The 26685-nt window shown below is 43.0% G+C and overlaps 2 protein-coding genes across 6 annotated transcripts in view; one reads left to right on the top strand and one right to left on the bottom strand.

The window, feature by feature from the left end:
• The first annotated feature begins 669 nt into the window (after nt 1–669).
• Nucleotides 670–6594, top strand: LOC111179913 (ciliary microtubule-associated protein 3-like). Its single transcript, XM_022583840.1, has 5 exons — nt 670–688; nt 937–1079; nt 2601–2731; nt 5369–5486; nt 6526–6594. The coding sequence occupies exons 1-5, from the start codon at nt 670–672 to the stop codon at nt 6592–6594; spliced, it is 480 nt and encodes a 159-aa protein (XP_022439548.1).
• Nucleotides 6595–7627: 1033 nt separating this feature from the next.
• Nucleotides 7628–26685, bottom strand: part of LOC149750684 (acidic mammalian chitinase-like) — a 33066-nt gene continuing 14008 nt past the window's right edge. For 2 of the 5 annotated variants that reach the window (XR_016394469.1, XR_016394471.1), the window contains 2 exons: nt 23627–23764; nt 9084–9210 (listed from right to left, as the gene is read on the bottom strand). Coding sequence is in view for 1 of the 5 variants with exons in the window: in XM_089918050.1 (XP_089774176.1) it covers nt 8731–8990; nt 9133–9210; nt 10502–10640 (477 nt within the window). In the remaining 4 variants the exon portion in view is untranslated. Of the gene's footprint in view, nt 8991–9083; nt 9211–10501; nt 10641–10699; nt 11676–13344; nt 13402–23626; nt 23765–26685 lie in introns of those variants that run through there. The other 3 variants (XM_089918050.1, XR_016394470.1, XR_016394472.1) reach the window with 3 other exon arrangements.

The raw sequence follows: 26685 nt of genomic DNA, 5'->3' as shown, positions 1-26685 counted from the left end.
GAATTATTGTTCCCAATTTAGAGATGAGGAAACTGTGACGTAAGTAACTACCCCCAAATTTAAACTATTAAGCACTTCTGTGATTCCACTGCACTCTTACTGTTCCCCTAAGGATTCCAGACCTTTTAAAGCCTCGAGCACCACTCAGGGGTAGAAGGAGGTAACCTGATGGGAATTGCTTGAAGAAAAGGGAAAATGTGTCTAAGAGAGGCCTAATACAGAACTTTCTGGGCTCCATTAGGTCCCCAACTCCCCTCTTCTGAGCATTTCCCAGGAATCCCACCCCCATAGGCCACCACTGCAGAGACTGTGTTTTCCTACATCCCTGAACCTAGTAGCCTGGATTTCAGGGCATCCTGAACATGGGGGTACCTCCTTCTTCAGCAGTGCATTTCTGGTGGCCCAGCTTCCAAAGCTTTTCAGCCTACAACCTCAGATCCAGCAAACCCCCTACCTCTTGCCCAGCTGCAGAATTTTCACTCCCCTGGGCTCCTGGCCTTGGAGGTGCAGTTCCTGCTCCAAGGGTGGCTCTGCAGGATTCCCCACTTGCTGAGTAGGCTAGCTCAGAGGCGCTCCTCTCTGGGAGCTTGGCAGCTGGGGCTGACCAGCCCCACCTCTGTTTCCTAGGCAATGCAGTACACAAACTCTGGCCCTGGTGGCACTGCTGAGATGTGCTTCAATAAAGCAGGTAAGGAGGTCTGTAATGGAGGAGTCAAGAGTAGAGGCAAGAGGAAGAGTAGGGAGGCTGTGAAAGAAGGGCGAAGGGAAGGAAAATGCGCTTCACCCCCTTACATGGAGTTGATCTGGTTTTTGTGAAGAGCTGGGCCTGCTCTTAAGAGCTCTGCCCCACCTCCCTACACCCCACCCGCCCCTGAGCGCTCACTTAGACCAGGGGTCTTCCCTCATGTGGAGTTTCTCCTCTTTCTTGATCTTCAGAGCCGCTGGTTAACTACTCCTTTGGAACATGTCAACAGAGGAAGGTCTTTCCTCACTCCTGTCCCCCAAGCTTGTTGGGGAACAAGTTTCTCCCTTTTAGGGGAGAGCCCAACAGAGGGCCTGGATGTTACACAGCAGAAGATGTGAGTATTCACCTTCCCTTAGGTGGGTCTCAAGGTATCTAAGGATACCCAAGTTTCCTGGAAGAAAAACTCTATGGGATTTGTGACCTTCAGGGTCCCAACATGAGAAATTGCCCTCTGAAACCAGCTCTCAGGGCCAATATCAGAAATCAAAGGACAGTTGCTCCCTTTTTGCCTCCCACCAAACGCAAGCCTTGGCCTCATGCGGTCCCCAGTACAGTCCTCACCAAAAGAGACTCTATTCCTACCTCCAAAGGCAAGTGACTCAATAGCTCCCCTTAGTCCAAATCTGGACTGTGGCTGTGCTGGTAGGTCAGTTTATGAAATCATATAATCAGACTGACAGTTGCATTACAGCAGATTCATCTCTGTGGGGCTCAGAGGAGTGGATTCACTGGAAGTAGAGAAATGTCATTCACTCTACCTATCCAGCCACATTCCTTTGTAGAGTTGCCTGGGTTACTTATGTAATTGCTTGCATGGTCTTGATGCAGAGGAATCAAGAAAGAGCAACTGTGGCAGAGAAGATTCAGGAATACTCTAAGTTCGCTCTGTTTTAATAACTATAATGTTCTCTACATATGTTTTTTCTTTGTTTTCTATATACTACCGGAAGAGGTATGGCTTGGCATACAACCTCTCTAAGATCCCGACCAGTATAAAAGGATATGCTTTTGGAGCCAGAACAGCCGTGAGGTTTAAGCCAATTAACAAGGTGAGAAATGGCTGAATGTGCTTAGATTTTAGTGTGATCCGTATTGCTGTGTGTATTTGCACTGGGGAGCAAAGCTGGAGGTTATGTAAAGAATATGCCCTGAAATTCAAGAAAAAAAGTCATTTGGGCAAAAGCTACTAAGAAGCCTATCAGAAAAGCTTGGATGTTAGCATTTCAAATGTGTGTGTGAGTATCCTGGGAGAGTGGATAACAATTCTCAGAATGAATGGTACCAAGGCAAGGCTTCAGTCTTGAGACACCTGATGTTAAAATACTGGAAGCTTTGTTTATATGCATCATATTATCTTGTCAGTTAAAAATAAAATTGAACTTCTTCACCCTTTTGTGTGATTGGACTTCAAGTCTTCAGTATAGGCTCTTAATCTCTTGTTGGACATTTTCTTGACAATTAAGCTCAAGGAGAGGGATACTGGCTCTAAAAGAATCTCTGAGTGGGATGGTGGGATGGTGGGATGGTGGGATGGTGGGATGGTGGGATGGTGGGGGTAGTAGCTGCAATAAGTTACCTTGGCTCTCTACCCACCATAGGTTTATTTCTACATCCTAAGCCTTAGGTACATTTAGGTAGCTGAACCATACCCTTATCTTAGTTTTCTACCTACTATAGGCTTGTTTCTAAACCATAGCTGATACATGAACAGGAAAAGGATGATTTTGTTTTCTCTGCTTAGAAGGCTTTTCATGTGTGTGTGTGTGTGTATGTACGTATATATATATATATATATATATATATATATATATATATATATCACCCTCTAACATATTGGTCTTTTTCTTGGAAACAGGATATGACACCTTATCCAGGCATGTACCAGGCAGTCAATCCTCGAGAGCAAAAACACAAACACAATTTTGCTCCATTTAATTCTTTGCTGCCTCGATTTAGGACATACTCAAAGGACTCTTGCTATCCTGGGTATGTGTCACTTTTTCTGGTGCACTTCAACAAATAGCAATAGGAAAGGAAGTACAAAAGGGGGTTTCATCCCAACCATGCCCTCTAAATAAGAAAGCATCTATCTTTAAAGATTCAACCTCTTGCCTTCCAGGTCTCTAGAATTATAAAATTGTAGAGTATAGTGATTCATTCAATAAATATTTATAAAAGGCCAGGCAGATTTGTAGGGTTCAGAGATTTTGCATTAAACCCAACACACAAGATTCCTGATGTCTTATATTCTAGATTCTTATATTCTTATTCTTATATTCTTATATTCTAGAGCTTATATTCTAGAGTCCAAACAACGAGAAGCAAATAAACAAGAAAATATCAATGGTAACAAGGAGAGTGACCATATTATTTGTTAGTCAGACAGTGACACTTCTCAGAATGAAAGGGTGTCAATTATACCAAGATGGTAGCCATAAACTAGGGCTGTCATGGGTGCATCAGGAAGTCTGGTGACCTGGTGATGTGCTGAATAAAATCAAACAGGATGATGATATCATACAGAGTGGTGCACTGGAATCTACTTTGGCAAGGATTGTCAAGATAGGTCTTTTTGGGGAAATGACACTATCTGAAATCACAGTGACAAGATTGAGCTGGCCCTGTGAAGATCTGAGCCCAGAGCTTCTCAGAGAGGAGGAATAGTGAGCGTGAATGCTATAAGCTGGGAAGGAATTTGGTGTGAGGAAAAAAGAAAGATTAGTTTGGCTAGAGTGCAGTGAGCCAGGAGGAAATGAGAACATAGGAGGAAGGGTGGGACTAGAATACGTAGGCCTAGTAGACCAAGGGAGGAATTCTAAGTGCTTTAGGAAGGCTTTCAGAATGTGTGGAATTGTAGGGCAAAGGGTCAAGGTCTTTCTTTCTTTTTTTTTTTTTAAATTTAATTTTATTTATTTATTTATTTATTTAAAATCTTTATTGGAGTATAATTGCTTTACAATGGTGTGTTAGTTTCTGCTCTATAACAAAGTGAATCAGCTATACACATACACACGTTCCCATATCTCTTCCCTCTTGCATCTCCTTCCCTCCCACCCTCCCTATCCCACACCTCTAGGTGGTCACAAACCACCGAGCTGATCTCCCTGTGCTATGCGGCTGCTTCCCACTAGCTATCTATTTTACGTTTGGTAGTGTATATATGTCCATGCCACTCTCTCACTTTGTTACAGCTTACCCTTCCCCCTCCCCATATCCTCAAGTCCATTCTCTAGTAGGTCTGTGTCTTTTTTCCTGTCTTACACCTAGGTTCTTCATGACCTTTTTTTCTTAGATTCCATATATATGTGTTAGCATACGGTATTTGTTTTTTTCTTTCTGACTTACTTCACTCTGTATGACAGACTCTAGGTCCATCCACCTCACTACAAATATCTCAATTTTGTTTCTTTTTATGGCTGAGTAATATTCCATTGTATATATGTGCCACATCTTCTTTATCCTTTCATCTGATGATGGACACTTAGGTTGCTTCCATGCCCTGGCTATTGTAAATAGAGCTGCAACGAACATTTTGGTACATGATTCTTTTTGAATTATGGTTTTTTCAGGGTATATGGTCAGTAGTAAGATTGCTGGGTTGTATGGTAGTTCTATTTGTAGTTTTTTAAGGAACCTCCATACTGTACTCCATAGTGGCTGTATCAATTTACATTCCACCAACCCTCAGAATGGGAGAAAATATTTGCAAATGAAGCAACTGACAAAGGATTAATCTCTAAGATTTACAGGCAGCTTATGCAGCTCAATAACAAAAAAAAACCCAATCCAAAAATGGGCAGAAGACCTAAATAGACATTTCTCCAAAGAAGATATACAGGCTGCCAACAAACACATGAAAGGATGCTCAACATCACTAATCATTAGAGAAATGCAAATCAAAACTACAATGAGGTATCATCTCACGCCGGTCAGAATGGCCATCATCAAAAATTCTAGAAACAATAAATGCTGGAGAGGGTGTGGAGAAAAGGGAACCCTCTTGCACTGTTGGTGGGAATGTGAATTGATACAGACACGAGGTCTTTTTTTTACTGGTGAGAAATCCAAGGATCAGAGAGTGAGTGTAACTTTCTCAAGGTTGTAGTAAGGAAGTGGAGATGTTGACTCTTGATTCCCCCATCCATTCTATGTGTTATTTCCACAGCAAAGAGTCCACACCAAAAGACAAAGTGTTATGAACAAAGGCAATTATTAAATAATCCCATTATCAAGAAATTTCACCTGGTTCTGCTTTGCTGTCCCTAGATTACTGATAACTTTAAATTAGCACTGCACCTTTATCCTCAATTTTATATCATGAGCAGTACTTATGCATCACTGTGTTAGCTGTCTTTTATTACCCACCATTTCTGGGAACTTATGGTCTCTCAGCTAAGGATACTGAAGTTCTGGAAATATTTTAAAATAGAGTTGATTTTTACTTTGTCAAGACTAGATATCTTGAATGCTAAAACTTAGTTAGAAATACATAGAAAGGTAGAGGAATCCTATGTTAATCAGTTGGCTGCCTTTCCCCAAAAAGCTAGGACTCTAGATCAGAGGTAGAAATTCATATATGGCCACTAACTCATTACATATGATGTTTTGTGTTTTTGTTTCTAGCCCCACCACATACAACCCAGAGATAAAGCCACCCAAAAAAGTCACCTGGCCAATGAAATTTGGATCTCCAGACTGGGCTCAGGTTCCATGTCTACAGAAAAGAACACTGAGAGCAGAGGTAATAGGATTGGACTTCTATGAAGCCCTTTACCTAACACTTCCATGTATATCAGTGATTCTTAACCAGGAGTCTGTGAATAAGCTTCAAGAAATCATTGTCCCCCTGAAATTACTTGCACAGTTTTGTGTGTATATGCATATGGGGATCTTTTTGGAGAGTTACACAATTTCACTTGATTTTTAAATATGCGTGTGAGCAAACAAGTCACATTTTCTTATTTAGTTCTCAAATAATCTATAGTAGTCCGAGATACTTATCCCTCTATGACTGAGGAGAAAACTGAGGCTCAGATGAATTAAGTGGCTTGTAGAAGTTACTCAACTTGAATCTAGGTCTTGTGAGTCCTAAGCCAGTGTTCTTTCCATCACACCACTTGCTTATTAGATCATCAAGGGGCTGTGGATCATTCTGGCAAGAACATGAATTTCAGGGACAGACTGCCTGGATTCAAATACTGGTTCCATATTTGCTTGCTTTGTGATCCTGTGCAGGTCCTCTAACTATTCTAAGCCTCAGTTTGCTTGTCTTTAAAATGGATGTAATAATAGACTCAATCTGATAAAGTAGTAAAGATTGAGATATTGTAGAAAAGCATTTAGCACAGTACCTGTAACGTAATAAATGCTCTCAATCCATGTCAGCTATCATAATTCAGGAGGTGCCTTTTTTCCCCTAGTGGAACTTTGGATTAATTCTACAAATATTATTAAACGCCAAACGTATTAACATCATTGTGCCTACGGGTAACATTCAAGTATTAAACACATAATCTTCATTTTCAAGAAGTTTACCAGCTATACTTGACAATTTACCAAGTAGAAGATAATTCCTAGAATGATATATTCCAGAGTAAGATGACAAAGAGTAGATGTACAAAGCAATGTTGAGAGACTCACTAAGGCTAGGTTACCATGCAGTTGGGGTTCAGCTAGGCCACAACAGCTATAACGTACAGTTCTGTTTTGCACAGCCAGGAAGACCAGAGGCAGAGGGTTCTCATTCGAATATTGACCTAGAAAATATTCTTTCACTGCAGATGCCCACAGACAAAGACTTTAGAAAGCATCGGAACCGTGTGGCCTACCTAAGCCTGTATTACAACTGAAAAGCTGTGACTACCTTCACGTGCTCCTCCTGACCACAGACTCTCCAGGATTGAGGACAGAGCTGCTCTTGTCCTTCTGCATTGCTCTGGCCCGCCTGTCTGCCAGCATGGGGCACAGGGAGGGGCAAGGGGCTCATAACTACTATATGACAGCATAAAGACTAGTTCAGAGGGCTCTCTCTCCATGTGCTGGTTTGTTGTGTATACATGTGGATGGGTCAAGGGGGTTTCTACAGAGTGTTCAGTGGGGTGGCTTCACTTTACTGAAATACTTGTGGGTCCCTGCCCTCTAGCTCTAATTCCCAGGCATCAGTTTTATGTTTTCTACCACTAGCCCTTGTGATAGGTGACCGTTAGTCTATACATATCAAGGATTTGGATGGCTTGCTTGGCCTTGTATTGGGGCTTGCTAGATGCAGAGGATACTTAAAGGAAGAGTTAATATTTAGGTTTTAGGAGCTCTTCCAAGTGTCTGAGTTCCCCAGCATGGATTGGGGAGGTCCTGATTTGATTGCCTTTCCCAGATTTGTGTAAAACTCACAGAATCAAAATATACCCCCTTTCCCATTACATCATCTATTTAGTCTTTCAGTCATCATCGTATTGAGTTCCTACCATTCATCAGACAGAGTGACAAACACTGGGGATACAGCAAGAATCAAAATAAACTCACTTACTGGCTTCTTGAGCCTGGACTGAAGTATGAGAAGGACTCCCAAGGGAGGCTAATGGATTGGATCTGTTCCCCACTCCCAGTTTGAATGATGCCCTGAAGCCTTACCAGTTACTCTAGGTGTGTTAAGGTCAGAACTCATAGCAGCCACATTCAATGTACTTATCTAGACACTGGCCTGGGAGACAGGCCTTTTCCTTCCAGCACAAACTGAAATAACTCAAGTATGGTTCCTTCAGAAAGGGCATTAAGTATAGTCTACCTTATCTTTTAATGGGAAGGTTCTTTTGTGCCTACTTAGCCTTCTTAGTATTTATCAGACCAATGGCAAGTCTTCATGTGTCGGGATACCAAAGAGTGAGATACTGCTAGTGCCTCAAAAAGCTGTAGCCTGATGTACTCTTCAGGGTCAGCATAGGATAAGTGTTAGCTGGTGAAAGAAGCACTAGGAGTTGAAACCTATTGGGAGTATGATGCTGAGAGGCCTAATTCCTTAGTGGCCAAGATCTTCTGAAGAAAAACGGTGAAAGACAAGTCCACTGGAAATCAAATTAGAATATTGAGATAATGCTAAATATACCTCAGTCTAAAAACTTTTACTTCATTTAATCTGATCATTTAAAGATTTCTATTATCTTGTCAAGAAGTCGGAGTTTTTTTTGGTACGCGGGCCTCTCACTGCTGTGGCCTCTCCAATTGTGGAGCACAGGCTCTGGACACGCAGGCTCAGCGGCCATGGCTCACGGGCCCAGCCACTCTGCGGCATGTGGGATCTTCCCGGACCGGGGCACGAGCCCATGTCCCCTGCATTGGCAGGCGGACTCTCAACCACTGCGCCACCACGGAAGCTTAAGAAGTATTTTTATGACTTGAGATAAATCAAGATTAACATTTCTCACGGCTTTTACACACCTCCCTCCCTTTTCTCCTTTGGATCCACACACATGCTGCTTTTTTCAGAGGTGGTAATTTAGCATTCATTATTTTTTCTGACTTAGGGTCTTGGGCCCCTTCTTTGGGGGATATTGACAGGGATGAGAGAACATCTTTCACACTGTTTTTTGGTTCATACTCTCAAGGCTTTTGCCAGGGAAGGCAACTCCCCTTTCTAAAATAGTAATCTGATTTGACAAAAAGTAAAAATTTTACTATAGCTTCAGTTAACCTCCAGGGTCCCTTGAAATGCTTAATTGTATATACAAGTACTTAAGAAAAAATACAAATGAGTACAAAAAATAAAGCATACAGTGTCATTTATTTTACATATGGATTTTGTTCAAGGGGTTTACAGTTTTTTTAGCTCTTAATGGAGTAAAACCTAATTATAATTCTGCTTTAGTAAGGTAGGGCTTCCAAATTGACAGATAGATTGATATAATATGTAGACTACATGGAGTATTGGAAGATTAAGTTTGACATGCAGCACAAGAGAATTTGCAACAAAGTAGAATTTTTCCAACATTTTAAATTGAAGGCCAATTACAACACTTGCAGTTCTGGTGGAACACCAGACCCTGAGCACACTGGAAGTGGAAGGTCTTGCCTCCAACACACTGGTGGAACTTGGTGGTGTCTTTAGGATTGCTATAAATACCATCTGCTTTGCCAGTGCAGAAACCTTCATCTCCTCCACTGCCCCCATCACCGTCACCTCCACAACTTCCTCCATCACCACCACTGTCTCCACCACTGCCACTGTCTCCACTGATATTGGCACAAAAACCTTCACTTCCGGTGTCCCTGGTGAGTTGTCTCCACCGATATTGGCACAGAAGCCTTCACTTCTGGGTGTCACTGGTGGGTTGTCTCCACTGATATTGGCACAGAAACCTTCACTTCCGGTGTCCCTGGTGGGTTGTCTCCACCGATACTGGCACAGGAAACTTCATTTCCGGGTGTCACTGGTGGGTTGTAGCAGGTCTTGGTGGCTGGTGGAGTGCATTCTAAAAGAACAAAAAGACCATTTCAGAGCATCATCATAAGCTGTTTTTGAACCTAGAAGCAAAAACTATAGATCTCCTCTTATATCAGTTTTGTTCTCCAAGAACTTGAGCCCTGTGAGAGTTCCCAAGCTATGGTTGGGAAGAATGTTACGAGGGGACAGATGTCCAAAGCAAGGAGTAAGGGAGAACAAGGGCCACTGGAGTCCTAGCAGGATGTCAGCCCTGGGCTTATGCTACGTTTCTACTCAGGGAGAAGTGAACCCAACCCTACCGTGATTGGACCAAGGATTTTATGTGGGGGACTAATTAATACTTGTGTTTTCGTAGAGGAGGCTTATCCATATTTCTGTCATAAGTAATACATCTGCATATTGTCATCTTGTTAGCTGTATTATACTTAGATTTTTCATCTTGTTATGTTTTGTTTCTTATACTTTATTTTTGCTGGTTTCCTTTCAACATTGCTTTTTATCCCCTTTTTCTCCCTCTGGCAATTCAGAGATTTTATATTTCATTTTACTGTATTACTAGAACCCTCTCCACCACTAGAATTTGCTGCCTCTTACTCCCTCACTCTATAATTTGAGCCCATCTTTTTATAATCATCTCTTAACAGGTTTTACAATTTAAAAAAATCAATTATTCTGTCAATTTCCTGAGAGTAGAGACATACAGAGCCCTTATATCTTCTACTTCTCTACCTCCATCTTTAGACTTACCCCAGGGATGCTTAATCAAGGAACATACAAAGCATGTGAAGAGCAGGGGTTTCTCTCCTCACACTGCTGAGTCATGGACCAATCAGCAATGTGAGCCTTTGTGCCTCCTCTTCTTCAAGACCTACCTCCAACCCTCCCTACTAGCACCCAAAGACAAAATCTGTAACTAAGGCAGGTGGGAAGTGGCTAAGCTGGCCTGCTTATGTCTAAGTTAGGATATGGTGCACTGCCCTGACAGGGGAGCTGTCTAGTTTAGAGAAAATGTCAGCACATGCATCAGACTTACTTTCAAGATATCAGATTCTTCCTCCCAGACAAAATTTTCCTGAGAAGAAAGGCCCACCTCTAGGGTATAAGGTATATTCAAATCTTTGCCCACATAGCTACTGAACTTAGACTGGCCTCTTGGTTGAAAACAGTATTTCTAAAAAGCCTCTTCCTGTAAATCTGTCCCTTTTTCACATGATGCTCTGTGGCTACCTCCATGCACTCTTGCCCCTCTGCAGTTGCCATCCTTGCAGCTTGACCTACATCATCTTTAGAACAATGTGGTGAACTTAGCAGTGATGCACCTGAGGACAAGCTCAGGAGTGACTTCAGCTTGATTGTGAGTGAATATTTGCCCTTATTGCAGAAGGAGCCTAAGAAGTCATCCAGATCAATGGCCCAAATCACGGCCTCACCAAAATTGTTCTCCTTAAGAAAGTCAACCTGCAGACACAAAGAGCACTTGGTAGCCAGAATCGAATGGCATCTACACAACAAAGGATGGAGTACAGGGTGACAAGGGGATATTAGGGAGAAAAATGCAAGTGGGTTGAAACCCTATGAATTTTTCTTTTATGAAAGGATATGTGCTTTGTGAATTCAAGGTATGATTGTCTAACTCAGTTCTTTTTTTGTTTTCTTGCTCCAGTTAATAAACTCTTGGGTATTAATATAAACAAAGCTAATATTTATTTAATACTAGTATTCCAAGCTAAGCTACATTTTAACATTCATTACTTGCTTAATCTTCACAGGAACTACTAGGTAGATCCTATTATTATTACTCTTTCACAGGTTTCTGGGAAGTCACCCAGTCTTAGATCAGGACTTGAGAACCAGGTATATCTGACACCAAAGTCTAGACTGTTAACCACTGCACGATACAGACCCTTTCTCTTCCATGTTGACCACCTTTCTCCTGGCCAGGATTCTGTAAAGATGAACTGACAGAGCAGTGTGATGGAAAGAGCCGGACGTGAGCCAATGTGGTAAGTCATTGAACAGAAGGCTGGCAGCAGGCCCAGGAGCAGAGTTCAGACAGTCCACCTGAGGGAGTCCAGGAGCTGCACAGAGAAGGCATCACTCAGGCTGGAGGGCTGGGCCAAGGCCCGGATGTGACAGAGAGAAAGAGCCGCCATAGGGCCCTTGCTAGGCAGCTCTTCGTCCAACACCTGCAGGTGATGGCAGTAAACAAACTTCTGTTACCGCTGTCTTGCCCTTGTCCCCGGCCTTAGGCTTCCCCTGTGCCCTGAGCCCAGATATGATCAAAGTAGAATCATTTCTGGATTCGGGAGCTGCCAGGCTGGCCTTACTTCAAGTAAGAAGACAAAGGTCCAGCGGTCATGCCTGGGGCTGCCTCTGAGTCCAGGGTACAAGAAGAAGAGGTCCAGACCATCAAAGCCATGTGTCCTCAGGAGGGCTATCACTGAATTGACAAAATTCTGCCGGTTGGCGAATGTGGACAGCATCGTGGTGAACCTGCAGGGAGACCAGAGGTGAGGCCAGGAGTGTTTTCTGCACAACCTCAGCCTCCCTTACAAGACCCCTTGGTTCGCATCCCGTGGAGGGCACAGTGGATGTGACTGAGGAAAGGAAGGCAGGTCGTTGAAACTCTCAGAGTCTCTTAAAGCCCCTCCCAGCACAGGGCTCCAATACCCAGGAATGGGGACTTCAGGCTCCAGGGAGGATTTGCAAACCACAACTTCCCCTGCCAGATGGAAACAAGCACACAGCCTGGGGTGGAGAGAGCAGGCTCAGGCCAGCTTGGCCTCTGAAAACATGGTCCGCCCCTAGCCACGCACTGTCCCTCTGCTGTTTCCTCGTGGGTAACAACTCAGGCCTGACACCCTGTCCTGGCACTGACTTTCTCTGCCTGAACAGATTAGCGGAGGGAACATGAGCCAAGGGCCAGCATTTCCAGAAAGATCTCTGAGCTAACGTGGCACAGGAGGGCCATGCTCAGACTAGGAGTTCTGTACTCTTTGCCCTTTTGTTCTTTGGCTGTTTGATTGTTTTCTTTCTTTTTCTTTTTCTTTTTTCTAGTGCTTTCTCTTCCACAGTGAAGACACTATTGGAAAACTTGTAACTTATCGGAGTTGAACTTTAAGCAATTTGGGACTAGTCCTGAGTGCAATGATTAGAAAATTAACCAGATTCAGACTTAGGCAGGCCTAGTTCCATTATCTGGTGTCCACCCATAGCTGGGCCATCTCTCATGGTCACCTGTGTGAAATATGGTAAGTTTCTTAAGCTCGCGTTCCTGCTTTTCTCTGAAAATTTAGAATGTAAACAGCCACTTTGCCAGCCTCTCCCAAGTAACCATGAGATAATGCATGCAAAGCCTCTGGCCAGCGTTTGTACACAGCGAATGTTCAAGAAGTCGTGGCCCAGGGAGAGGCGAGGCCTGGAGTCAGGCAGAGCTGGTTCTCACCCAGCTCCCTGCATCTTCCCTGCATTGCTCCTGGGTTCTGTGCCAGGTGCTTCCTCACATCCCCCCACTCTCAGGCCTTCAGGTGTCCCTCTGCTACAGCTACTTCCTCTAAGGCAGGAAGGGAGGCAACTCTCTACCCTTGGCCTCAGCCATGAAAGAGGGGAATAGTTTCTTCAGAGAACATGAAGGCAGTTTGTCACCTCCACACTGCCTAGTGGAGGGTAACGAAGAGTAGCCACCATGCACTGGACACAGACCATGTGCCCAGGTGCTCAGCTGAGCATCTGGTTTATATCACTTTCTTTCCTCCCATCCTTTCAGGTTGATACCACTGGATCCATTTATAAAGCGAGGAAACCCAGGCCCTGGGAGGCTTGGGGTTTATCCATGTCCTAAACAAGACTCCTCCCCTCTCTGAGGCAAAGAGTCCTCTCTTCTGAAGCATTGAGGGGACAACTGTGAGCACCCCATTTTCCCCCTCATTTCCCCCCAACCCCTTTCCCACCACCTCCTGGACCTGCCTTGTCTCCCCTCACTCACCATGGAGGAGAGGTCGGGGGACCCTGGACTCCAGGGCCAGATCAGGACTCGGGGTGGTACTAGCGTGTCTCCCCACAGCCCAGCTGGCTCCCCAATCTGTCCTCACCTCTGGCCTGCCTGCGCCTCCCCCATACACCACCCCCACCCCAGAGAGAAGAACTGACAGCACAGTCTCACCTCGATGTGCCGAAGTTCCACCCCCCGATGGACAGCAGTGTTTTCAGCTCCCTGTTCCTGTGATGCAGGACAGAGTCTGTGAGCTGGGTTCTCATTCATTCATTTGGTGACCGGGAAGTTGGGGGGATGGGAGGACAGGAACGGAAAGGGGGAGACGGGTGGGGGAACCTAAGGAAGAAAAGAGCAGAGCCCAGCAGAACCCAAGAAGGGAAGAAGGAAAAGAGGGAGAACAACTAGCCCACACAAAAGTCATCACACCCAGGAACACCAAGGCTGCCCAAAGGCCCCCAAACTCCCCGCTCCCATGACAGTCCCATAAAAAGGAAAAGAAGAAGCAGTCTAAAATTTCTCTTCACTCACTTTCTTAGTCAACAAACATTTACTGAACAATTACTATTTGCCAATGACTGCTTTAGGTGCTTGAGATACAGCAGTGAACAGAGGATAAGCTCCCTGCTCTCCTCTCCAGAGCTTGTAATCTGGTGACATGGATTTTCCCCACCCTTCTATAACCATGCATGCAGTGACAGACCACCCCCTGGCCAGGAGAGCCCAGGAGTCCTGGGGAGGGATTACTGAGCACCAGCTCTCTGCCAGGCACTGACCCAGCCACTGGTGAACAAAGATATCACAGACATTTGGCCCTTCCCTTGGGGGGCTCATTTGCAGGTGAGAGATGGTAATAGAAACACTAGCATTTGTGAAGCATTTGTGATGCACAGCCCTCTCTGAAGCGCTTGAACAGCATTAACACATAGAATCCTCAACACGGGGCTTGAAGGGCGAGTTGGGGGATGCCAGGCAGAGAAGAGAGAGGAGGGCATTCCAAGCAGGGGCCACAGCAGCCACGAAGGCAAGGAGGCAACGACGAGCTCAGAGTGCTGGTCAGTGGGGAGCTCCCAAGGCAGGGAAGCTCCGGAGCGCCCTGGACAGGAGGCTAGGACACAAGAATCAGAGGAAAGTTGATGACTCACAGGAGAAAGGGATTAACTCTCTTCCATTTGTAAAATACAACCCCACATCCAAAGTGAACACACCTCTCCTTGAGCTTGTTGAGCTCTGGGTAGAGGATTTTCTCATCCTGGGGATACTAAGGAACAATCTGATTGTTGTTCATTGAGGCAAAGGCAAATGCCAGGTGGGTGTAGAGAAAGGGGTCCAGGTCCTGGGGCAGGATCGAAGCAGGCCTGGGCCGACTAAAGGCCCAGTTGGTGAAATAACACACCAGTTTGTGGGCAGCACCTGGCAGGGGAGAGCAGGCATTTGTTGGCAGAAACCAAGGTGGGGATGGAGCTCAGCTTCCACAGAGCAGCGTGGACACAGCTCAAGAGGCAAGGCCACTGTAACACCCCCCACTCACACCCCAAAGCTACACTGAAGGCAGGCCCCTCCCTCACTGCTGGGGTCCCCGGGGGTGGCGGGGGGGGAGGGGAAGAATGCCTTGTGAAACCCTGGTCAGAATGGATCCTGGAGTCTGGATCCTGGCACAAGGAGTGAGCCAAACAGCAGGTGACTGAAAATCCTCTGCTGAACTGCATTGGGTCAGTGATCCCTGACAGGGAGCCAGGGCAGGGCGGGGCTGCAGGGGCACTTGACCTGGAGCACTTCTCAGGTGGACACTCTCCCTGGCTCTGGAGAGGACCACACAGGGTCCTTACCATTGTGGTGTTTCAGCACAAGAACCAGCCCTGCAGGACACAAAGGAGGAATCACACACAGATTCACAGGCACAACCGGAGTGACACATCCCAGCACACCCTCCAGTTCTGAGTACATCCACAAACTAACACAAATGGAGACAGACACACCCTTCCCTCTTTCCTCTTCTCTACACTGAGCAGACTAAGCCAGATCTACCTAAAAAAATAAACACCACTTCAGTAAACACCACATGTATACACACATGCTTTGCACAGGGACAGCCATGACATTTAGAACTCCAGCAAAAGCTTAAGGTCAGTGGTTCTCAACCCTGGATGCTAATTTAAGAGTAGTGTTATCCTATTATTCAATATAGTTTTGGAAGTTTTAAACACAGCAATCAGAGAAGAAAAAGAAATAAAAGGAATCCAAATTAGAAAAGAAGAAGGAAAGCTGTCACTGTTTGCAGATGACATGATACTATACATACAGAGTCCTAAAGATGCTACCAAAAAACTACTAGAGATAATCAATGAATTTGGTAAACTAGCAGGATACAAAATCAATGCACAGAAATATCTGGCATTCCTATACACTAATGATGAAAAATCTGAAAGTGAAATTAAGAAATCACTCCCATTTACCATTGCAACAAAAAGAATAAAATATCTAGGAGTAAATCTACCTAAGGAGACAAAAGACCTCTATGCAGAAAATTGTAAGACACTGATGAAAGAAATTGAAGATGAAACAGATAGTTGGAGAGATATACCATGTTCTTGGATTGGAAGAATCAATATTGTGAAAATGACTATACTACCCAAAGCAATCTACAGATTCAATGCAATCCCTATCAAACTGCCAATAGTATTTTTCACAGAACTAGAACAAAAAATTCCACAATTTGTATGGAAACACAAAAGACCCCGAATATCCAAAGCAATTTTGAGAAAGAAAAACGGAGCTGGAGGAATCAGGCTCCCAGACATCAGACTATACTACAAAGCTACAATAATCAGACAATATGGTACTGGCACCAAAACAGAAATATAGATTAATGGAGCAGGATAGAAAGCCCAGAGATAAACCCACGCACATATGGTCACCTTATCTTTGATAAAAGAGACAAGAATGTACAGTGGAGAAAAGACAGCGTCTTCAATAAGTGGTGCTGGGAAAACTCTACAGCTACATGTAAAAGAATGAAACCACAACACTCCCTAACACCATACACAAAAATAAACTAAAAATGGATTAAACACCTAAATGTAAGGCCAGACACTATAAAACTCTTAGAGGAAAACATAGCAGAACACTCTATGACATAAATCACAGCAAGATCCTTTTTGACCCACCTCCTAGAGAAATGGAAATAAAAACAAAAATAAACAAATGGGACCTAATGAAATTTAAAAGATTTTGCACAGCAAAGGAAACCATAAACAAGACGAAAAGACAACCCCCAGAATGGGAGAAAATATTTGCAAATGAAGCAACGGACAAAAGATTAATCTCCAAAATTTACAAGGAGCTCATGCAGCTCAATAATACAAAAAACAACAACAACAACAACCCAATCCAAAGATGGGCAGAAGACCTAAATAGACATTTCTCAAAAAATGATATATAGATTGCCAACAAACACATGAAAGAATGCTCAACATCATTAATCATTAGAGAAATGCCAATCAAAACTACAATGTGATATCATCTCACACCGATCAGAACGGCCATAATCAAAAAATATACAAACAATAAATGCTTGAGAGGGTGTGGAGAAAAGGGAACCCTCTTGCACTGTTGGTGGGAATGTAAATTGATACAGCCACTATGGAGAACAGTATGGAGGTTCCTTAAAAAACTAAAAATAGGGCTTCCCAGGTGGCACAGTGGTTGAGAGTCCGCCTGCCGATGCAGGAACCACGGGTTCATGCCCAGGTCTGGGAAGATCCCACATGCCATGGAGCAGCTGGGCCCGTGAGCCATGGCCGCTGAGCCTGCGCATCCAGAGCCTGTGCTCCGCAATGGGAGAGGCCACAACAGTGAGAGGCCCGCGTACTGCAAAAAAAAAAACAAACTAAAAATAGAACTACCATACAACCCAGCAATCCCACTACTGGCCATATACCCTGAGAAAACCATCATTCAAAAAGAGTCATGTACCATAATGTTCATTGCAGCACTATTTACAATAGCCAGGACATGGAAGCAACCTAAGTGTCCATCAACAGATGAATGGATAACGAAGATGTGGCACATATATACAACGGAATATTACTCAGCCATAAAAAGAAACGAAATTGAGTTATTTGTCGTGAGGTGGATGGACCTAGAGCCTGTCATATAGAGTGAAGTAAGTCAGAAAGAGAAAAACAAATAGCATATACTAACACATATATATGGAATCAAAAAAAATGGTCATGAAGAACCTAGGGGCAAGATGGAAATAAAGGCACAGACCTACTAGAGAATGGACTTGAGGATACAGGGAGGGGGAAAGGTAAGCTGGGACAAAGTGAGAGAGTAGCATGGACATATATACACTACCAAACGTAAAATAGATAGCTAAAGGGAAGCAGCCAAATAGCACAGGGAGAGCAGCTCGGTGCTTTGTGACCACCTAGTGGGGTGGGATAGGGAGGGTGGGAGGGAGGGAGACGCAAGAGGGAAGAGATATGGGGACATATGTATATGTATAGCTGATTCACTTTGTTATAAAGCAGAAACTAACACACCATTGTAAAGCAATTATACTCCAATAAAGATGTTTCAATAAATAAATACAATAAAAGTCGTGTTATCTTGGGTCCTCCCCCAGAGATTCTGATTGAATAGGTCTGAGGTGGATGCCAGGCATAAAAATGTTTAATGTGTAGCCAGAGCACCACCACTGCTCTGATCTCTCCTCCCTGGGCCCCTCTGGTCCTTCACTGTGTCCTGTCCCACCTCTACCTAATCCAGGCCCCTGAGTCCCAGGATGCTTCTCAGGCACCAGAGAGACAACAAGCTTATGAAGCCTGGCACCCCTGGAGTGAGAGACATTGCAGGGCTGGAACCCACCACAGTCACCAACCCATAGCAACAGATTCCCCATCTCTATGTTCTGAGAGCTGTAGGCTTAGACATGGAACCCCTTTATATGCGCTTCCCCAGGTATGACCCTGGGACAACACTGGGATAGCCCAGCTAAATACACACAGAACCAGGGACAATGATTAATGGGCAGCTGCCCCAGAGTCACAGTGACCCCAGCATCTCCCGTCCTCCCGCCCAGCAGAGCTATAGCTCTCAGATCCAACAAAGAAACAACTCCCTCTGACACTGGCACAGAGTGGGTGTCCACCATGGGCCCTGGCGAGGGCAGAGTGGTACTCAGCCCTCTTCCTGGAAATCAGCCCCATGTGGACTGAGTATGAGGAAGAAACACTGAAGGGCAGCATTAATTCTATTGTTTTAAGATGAGTGGTTTAGGAAAGCTGTGTAATGTAAAGTTAAAAAGCACCAGACATGGACTCAGGCAGGCCAAAGTCTGAATCCTAGTGTCAAAAATTAGAAGTTTTAGGGCTTCCCTAGTGGCACAGTGGTTGAGAATCTGCCTGCCAATGCAGGGGACTCGGGTTGGGAAGATCCCACATGCTGCGGAGCAACTAAGCCCGTGCGCCACAACTACTAAGCCTGCGCTCTAGAGTCCATGAGCCACAACTACTAAGCCTGCGTGCCACAGCTACTGAAGCCCACGCACCTAGAGCCCGTGCTCCGCAACAAGAGAAGCCACTGCAATGAGAAGCCTGCGCCCTGCAACAAAGAGCAAGCCCTGCTCGCCGCAGCTAGAGAAAGCCTGCACGTAGCAACGAAGACCCAACGCAGCCAAAAATAAAAATTAAATAAATTTATAAAAAAAGTAAAAGTAGTTTTATCATCTTGGACAGTTACTTAGCTCTTTGAGCTTCAGCTTCCACACTTGTAAAACGGAGATAACACTTGAACTTACCTCATAGGGTTTTATACATATTAAAGAGATAATGTGTCACTTCGTCCCAACATTGACATATACACACTACCAACTGTAAAATAGATAGCTAGTGGGAAGCAGCAGCATCACAAGGGTAAATCAGCTCGGTGCTTTGTGACCACCTAGAGGGGTGGGATGGGGAGGGTGGGAGGGAGGGAGACGCAAGAGGGAGGGGATATGGGGATATACGTATACATATAGCTGATTCACTTTGTTATACAGCAGAAACTAACACAACATTGTAAAGCAATCATACTCCAATAAAGATGTTAAAAAAAAAGAGAGACAATGTGTGAAAAACTGTTAGTTCAGTGCTTTGCATATAGTAAGGGCTCAGTCAATGGTAGCAGGTATTAGTGATACCATAAGAGTTTCCCCGAGAGCAGGGTCCTCAAACTCAAATGCTGACAGGCAGGTAATGTAAATCAGTGTAGTGGACACAATAGAATAGTTCAGTTTCCACTTAATTGGAAGAATAACAGTTCAAGCTCAATGATACACTTCAACTAACATGAGGAGGCAGCAGAGATTGGTATGAACAGGAACAGCACTGAGTAGCCACTAATTTCTGCCTTGCAGAGAAACAGAACCAATCTTTTGGAGGATTCTTCAATTTCCCAAGAGAAGACAAAAATCTGAATTTTTGTATGAGTCAACAATGTTTGAGCCAGTATAAGAGCCAATGGTGACACTGTCATGAGAGGTGTCATGAACCTAAGGAATAAAATGAATCCAATTCTGGACACCTGGATTTTTAAAATATACAACAATAATACAGCAATAATATGAAGGGTACAACAATTTATGAAGGATAAATAACGTAAGTCTATACTCCAATGATCCATCAGCTTTTTTTTCTGCTACAGAGGCTCTCAGACCATGAGAATTCCCATATTTTAGGGTCTGAACCTCAATCATGGGAGACCAGAAACTGGATGTTCTCAGTGTATCCACTATGCCCATCCTCTTGGAGACTCACACAGCTCACCTAATCCACACGCCATTGAGGTGCTAACCAGATATCAATATAATAAATGACACTGACAAATAACAATGGCTAGTGGTTGAATTCACTTCATTTCCAATATGAAGAAATTAGGAAAGTTTAATTTGTATCAGCAGGTTGCTTGGATATCATGGAATAAAAACAATAAGTGTAGACAATGGTATAGAATGTTTAGGGCAAGGATATTTCACTGAAACTTGGGAAAGCTTGTGGGAATACCCCATCCAACAGAGGCTGTGTCTCCATTTGTTCAGCCCTCTTTGCCTTCCTTTATGTATTCAATGAATATTCATTGAGCACGGGCCAGGCCCTGATAGCCACCCTATGTTTGTGGTGATGAAGACATAGTTTCTGCTCAAAGAGCTTCTAGTCTAGTGAGCACATGGATCACATCCTCCAGAGCTAGTGTGTATCTCTCTCTTGTACCTCCTGGATGAGTGCAGTGGAAATCACATGAGTTTTGTTTCTAAAGAGGATTGAGATCCAGTTCCTGCTCTGCACTATCATTATGTCCCACCTGCATGTTCAATGCCACCCTCCATACCTTGAGCTAATATTAACCTGAATCAGGAGATAAATAAGTCCTTGAATGCAATGCTAGATCAGATTTGGCAACATCTCGCACCATTGGTAGATTACCCCTGGTGCAGCTTTTAACTCTAGTGACCAAGCTCTTACTTGTTTCCCAGTTCCCAGCCCATGTGCCTTAAGTCTTTGGGTCTCTGGGTCTCTGCTTTGATTTCTCTTCCTGGTTTATAACTGTAGGCACCACAGTTTGTTCCTAGGGCCTGGGTCCTGACTTATTCTTGCCAGGCTCCTGGGGCCTTACTGCCTGTCTTTTAAGACCACCCTGATGTGAATGTCTGCTTCTCTCTGCTTCTAAGCCTCCCTTCACCCCACCTCCTGCTCCCCAGATACCACATCACTGAGATTTCCCACGAGGTTTGTGCCCTTCCACCCAGACTCCTGCCAGGGGCACTAGCTGTTCATGCTGTACCCATCACAGGGCCAGATCTGCCTGCCAACTGAACCTCCTTCACCTGCACCTGGCTCACTGTTCTGGGCTCCTAGTCTGCTGCAGTGGGCAAGGCTGGATCCCAGACCTCCCTCTTCCATACATTCAAAAGTGACTAATGATGCTGAGAAGAACGGCAAGATATAACAATGGATGCCAGGAGTGACCTCTGCTTCATTCCGGGATGACTGTGCCAAAGAATTGGCAACTAAGCCTCTGTGTGTAGGAGATGATGAACAGTGAAATGCTGAGTGAGGGTCAAGTTGAAAATCACTGTGCCATGTCGCACTGCTCGCTCCCAATCCTCCTCCTTGGGTTCCTGCTGTCAAAAGTATGACCGTTGCTTTGTACTTTCACACACCCACCCAGATGCTTAGAAAACACTCCTTCCCAATGCTCAGCCTGTTCTCACAAAATGAGAAAAGGCACGTACAATACCTTTTAGTTGGCTTGCTGAAGAAATCCCCACTGCAGCACAACCTCTTCCACATTCTACACACTCAACTAGATGAAAGCAAGATCACAGACGTGAAGGACTGTGGGTTTAATAAAGCATTTGACCAAACTTTTCATGATTCTCATGTGGAAGAACTGGAGAAGTATGACTCGAACAAAAGCAACTGGTTGAATAACATAAGAACACAAAGAGTGTTGACTCCAGATCAGTGTAAACTTGAAATAGCTTTACCACATCTCTAAAATGAAGGAGATAGACTAGAGCATTGTTTCCCAATATTTAATATAAAAGATGATTTTTGGTTGTGCATTAGGATTTTAAAATTTTAATATTTATGTGCTTATTTTTAATGTGTTAGAAAATGTAATTATCCAAAAACCCCATGATTTCTTAGATATTATTTAAGTGTAAAACTTGAGGCAATTCAAAAAAGAATATTTTAATAAAGTAGTAAAGGTAACACTATTCATTCAATCTCCTTAGAAGACATTTTGAGAACACCACAATCCTAAACGCATTTTATAACCCAGCAAGTTCACTTTTAGAAGTTTACCATGCAGACATATCTGCCCAAGTACACAAAGAGAGTATGTTCACTGCAGGTTTATTTGTAACAACAACAAAAAAGAGAATTCCCAACTAACTAAATGACCATTCCTTGGAGACAGATAAATATGTTATTGCACATACACGCAATGACCTCTTTCTTTACCTTTTAAGCCAGTGGTTTTCTACTGGGCAATAAATCACCCCCATGGGACACTTGGCAATGTCTGGAGACATTTTTGCTTGTCACGATGGGGACGGGGTGCTACTAGTACCTAGTGGGTAGAAGACAGGGATGGTGCTAAACACCCTACAAGGCACAAGACAGCCTCCAACAGCAAAGAATTATCCATTATTAATAATTAATAATCCCAAGGGTGAAAAAAAACCCAGTTAAAGCAGAGTTGCTTTCATTATTGTTCTTGTTCTTTTAATGCCATCACAAACCTGAGATCACGTATATACTTACCCCTTATTACCCTAGATTTAAAATTAAACAACTGTTTCAACTATTGCAAAGTGAGCTCTATTTTAGTGAGGATAAGTGATTGATTTATCTTTGTAGCCCCAGAGCCAATAATTAAATAGTCTGCCTTTGGAATGAATGAGCTAAGGAAAAGCACAGCCAAGGAGCACACTCTGGATTAGAAAGAGGCAACTGGCATTGGGTCCAGTTATAGAAGCAGGGATTGTAACAGCTATATTTTATATTACTTGTTTTTATCTTCCCATTTCCCTCCTGTTACTTTATATGAGGGCACTGTTGATGGCTAATTGTTTAGGTTTAAAGTGGAAGTATGAACAAATGAACATCATCCCATGATGATAAATAGCTGATGGAACTTTGGGTATCTCTTGTGTTGAGGTCATGACATTTGACCTGCATTTCAGACAAGAGAGGACAGTAGGGGGCAAACAGGCTGGACCACAACAGATATTTTCCAATTATCCCTCTACCTCCCTATCTTTCTCCACCTTGCTCTCTGCCCCTGCAAGTTAGTCTGTTTGGACTACATCAGTGGGCTCTGCCTGACAGAAGAGTAGATGGAGGAAGGAGAGTGAGGTCAGGGTGTTTATTCCCCTAAGGATCACTCCCTGTGAGGTCACATCAAGATGACCATAACCCTCCTTCGAGGTTCACTGCTCCTCTCAAGGAAGACTGCTCGACCCGACTATCTCTTCTTCCAGTTTCAGGTAACCTCTCCCTGTAACAGCTCCACTGTTCTAGCCCTGGCTTCCTACACTAGCTCTATGATTCCCCTACACCACTCCCAAAACTCCGTAGTTACTCTCTTTGTAAATGAACCCTCCTCACATTATCTTAATTTGAGTATACCATCTGTTTTCCTTAGGACCCTGACTGACAGACCATATAATCTTGGATCATGTTGCTTAATCTTTATGAGTCTGTTTTCCCACCTATAATGTTAAAATATTAATAATTATCTTTCCGAGTGTTCAGATTATTAAAAGTCTTACTTTAAATAGAGTGTTTAAAGGGTAAGTACTCAAAAATATAATGACTATTAACTATTTGCATTTGTTAGGTGCAACAGAACACTCAACTAGAAGCAATTTAACCAAAATGAAAACTTATTAACTCACATTAAAAGAAATCCAGAAGACGTGGCTTAATCAGCACTGCTTAATCCAGGTGCTCAGCACAACCACCCAGGACCCAAGTTCTTGATGTGTTTCTTCTCTAAAGGACATGGCCACCCGTGCCTGAACAAAATCAAAGTCCTGTTGGTAAATATGGAGGAAGGAGGGAGAATAGTCATTAGACAGCCAACTGCGCAGGATACACTGTTATTAAAGTGTATGTTAATGAGCAGCTGCCCAACCTTTGGTGGCACACCAGAGTGCATGGGGCCCAGAAAGACTCTTGGGGGGTTGCAGTCAGAAGAGCAGGGTCAGAAGAAGAAAGACAATACCCTTCACAGAAACCAATGAAGAGGGACTGTTATTCCTGATGACAGTGATGACTTCACAGAAAGATTCCCATAACTCTGACAACAACTATTCACTTCCAACCTCACAGAACATGCAGCATTTTCCCCACGGACCCAGACAGTAATTGTTGGAGTTGTGGGGTTGCAAACAACAGACACCAGCTCTGGCTAAATCAATCAAAACAGGAATTCAAAGGAAAGCCTGTAAGGCAACTTACAATCAATGGGCATGTTGTAGAATAGCCTTGAAACACAGGCAGTGTATATATGTCCATTCTCTAACAGGTCTGTGTCTTTATTCCCGTCTTGCCCCTAGGTTCTTCATGACCACTTTTATTTATTTATTTTTTAGATTCCATATATATGTGTTAGCATACGGTATTTGTTTTTCTCTTTCTGACTTACTTCACTCTGTAGGACAGACTCTAGTTCCATCCACCTCACTACAAATAACTCAATTTCGTTTCTTTTTATGGTTGAGTAAAATTTCGTTGTATATATGTGCCACATCTTCTTTATCCATTCATCCGATGATGGGCACTTAGGTTGCTTCCATGTCCTGGCTATTGTAAATAGAGCTGCAATGAACATTGTGGCACATGACTCTTTGCATTATGGTTTTCTCGGGGTATATGCCCAGTAGTGGGATTGCTGGGTTGTATGGTAGTTCTGTCTTTAGTTTTTTAAGGAACCTCTGTACTGTTCTCCATAGTGGCTGTATCAATTTACATTCCCACCAACAGTGTGAGAGGGTTCCCTAACTAAACTAAACAAACTAACTAAACAAACAATCAAGCATTTATTGTTTGTTGATTTTTTGATGATGGCCATTCCGACTGGTGTGAGATGATATCTCATTGTAGTTTTGATTTCCATTTCTCTAATGATTAATGACGTAATGATGTTGAGCATTCTTTCATGTGTTTGTTGGCAATCTGTATATCTTCTTTGGAGAAATGTCTGTTTAGGTCTTCTGCCCATTTTTGGATTGAGTTGTTTGTTTTTTTGATATTGAGCTGCATGAGCTGCTTGTAAATTTTGGAGATTAATCCTTTGTCAGTTGCTTTGTTTGCAAATACTTTCTCCCATTCTGAGGGTTGTCTTTTTGTCTTGTTTATGCTTTCCTTTGGTGTGCAAAAGCTTTTAAGTTTCATTAGGTTCCATTTGTTTATTTTTGTTTTTGTTTCCATTTCTCTAGGAGGTGGGTCAAAAGGGATCTTGCTGTGATTTATGTCATAGAGTGTTCTGCCTATGTTTTCCTCTAAGACTTTTATAGTGTCTGGCCTTATATTTAGGTCTTTAGTCCATTTTTAGTTTATTTTTGTGTATGGTGTTAGGGAGTGTTCTGATTTCATTCTTTTACATGTAGCTGTCCTGTTTATGTTTTGGTTTTTGATAATAGTCATTCTGATAGGTGTGAGGTGTTATTTCATTGTAGTTTTGATTTGCATTTTCCTGATGATTAGTGATGTTGAGCATTTTTTCAGGTGTCTGGTGGCCATATTTATTTATTTATTTATTTATTTACATTTGGAAAAATGTATTTCAGGTCTTCTGTTCATTTTTAATCAAGTTGTTTGGGGTTTTTGATATTAAGTTATATGACTGCTTTATTTTTCTAGATATTAACCCCTTTATTGAATATATGATTTGCAAGTGTCTTCTCCCATTCCGTAGGTTGCCTTTCTGTTTTGTTGCTGGTTTATTTCTCCTTGCAAAAGCTTTTTAATTTGCTATAGGTCCATTTTTCTTTCTTTCTTTCTTTCTCTCTTTTCTTTCTTTCTTTCTTTCTTTCTTTCTTTCTTTCTTTCTTTCTTTCTTTCTTTCTTTCCTTTTTTCTTTCTTCCTTTCTTTCTTCCTCCCTGCCATTTTGTTGTCCTTGCCTGAGGAGGCAGATCCAAAACAATATTGCTAAGATCTAAGTCAAAGATCTGACTGCCTATGCTTTCTTCTAGGAGTTTTATGGTTTCAGGTCTTACATTCTTACATTCAAGTGTTTGAAACCAATTTGAACTCAGCTTTGTATATGCTGTAAGATAGTGTGGCCCGATTCATTCTTTCACATATAGCTATGCAATATTCCCAACACTATTTATTGAGGAGACTCTCTTTTATCCCCCGTTCTGTATTCTTGCCTCCTTTGTCATAGCTTAATTGACCATATGAGCATGGATTTATTTCTCAGCTCTCTATTCTGGTCCATTGAGCTATGTGTCTGTTTTTGTGGGAGTATCATAGTTTTGGTGTCATATTTTACATATTTTTATTTTGCATACCCTTAACTAATCATTTTAGATGTAGATTATTTTACTACTTTTGTCCTTTAGCCTTCATACTAGCTATAGGTGCTTGATCCACTGCCTTTTACTTTATGTTTCCATTTACCAGTGAGAGTTTTCTTTCATAATTTTTTTGTATCTAGTTGTGGCCTTTTCTTTTCCATTTGAAGAAATCCCTTAACATTCCTTACAGGGCCAATTTACTGGTGATGAACTTCTTTTACAGTTGCTTATCTGGGAAACTCTTTTCTCTCCCTCAGTTATGAATGATAACTTTGCTAGGTAGAGCAGTCTTGCTTTTTTTTTTCTTTCAGCACCTTTAATACATCGTGCCACTCCCTGCTGGCCTGTAAACTTCCTGCTGAAAAATCAGCTGATAGTCTTATGGGGTTCTCTTGTCTGTAACTAGTTGATTTTTCTCTTGCTTCTTTTA

The sequence above is a fragment of the Delphinapterus leucas genome, chromosome 1 (assembly GCF_059928025.1).
Source record: "Delphinapterus leucas isolate spDelLeu-1000000601 "Yukka" chromosome 1, BTC_Dleu_Yukka2, whole genome shotgun sequence".
Taxonomy (NCBI): domain Eukaryota; kingdom Metazoa; phylum Chordata; class Mammalia; order Artiodactyla; family Monodontidae; genus Delphinapterus; species Delphinapterus leucas.
The sequence above is the reverse complement of the archived record's forward strand: the minus strand, read 5'-3'. Positions and strand labels throughout refer to the sequence as shown.

What these genes read in the sequence shown, in the direction of transcription:
- LOC111179913 (XM_022583840.1), top strand. An exon ending in GATGTTACACAGCAGAAGAT is followed by an intron (nt 1,080 to 2,600) that starts GTGAGTATTCAC and finishes TCTTGGAAACAG; the next exon opens with GATATGACACCTTATCCAGG. An exon ending in AAAGAACACTGAGAGCAGAG is followed by an intron (nt 5,487 to 6,525) that starts GTAATAGGATTG and finishes CTTTCACTGCAG; the next exon opens with ATGCCCACAGACAAAGACTT.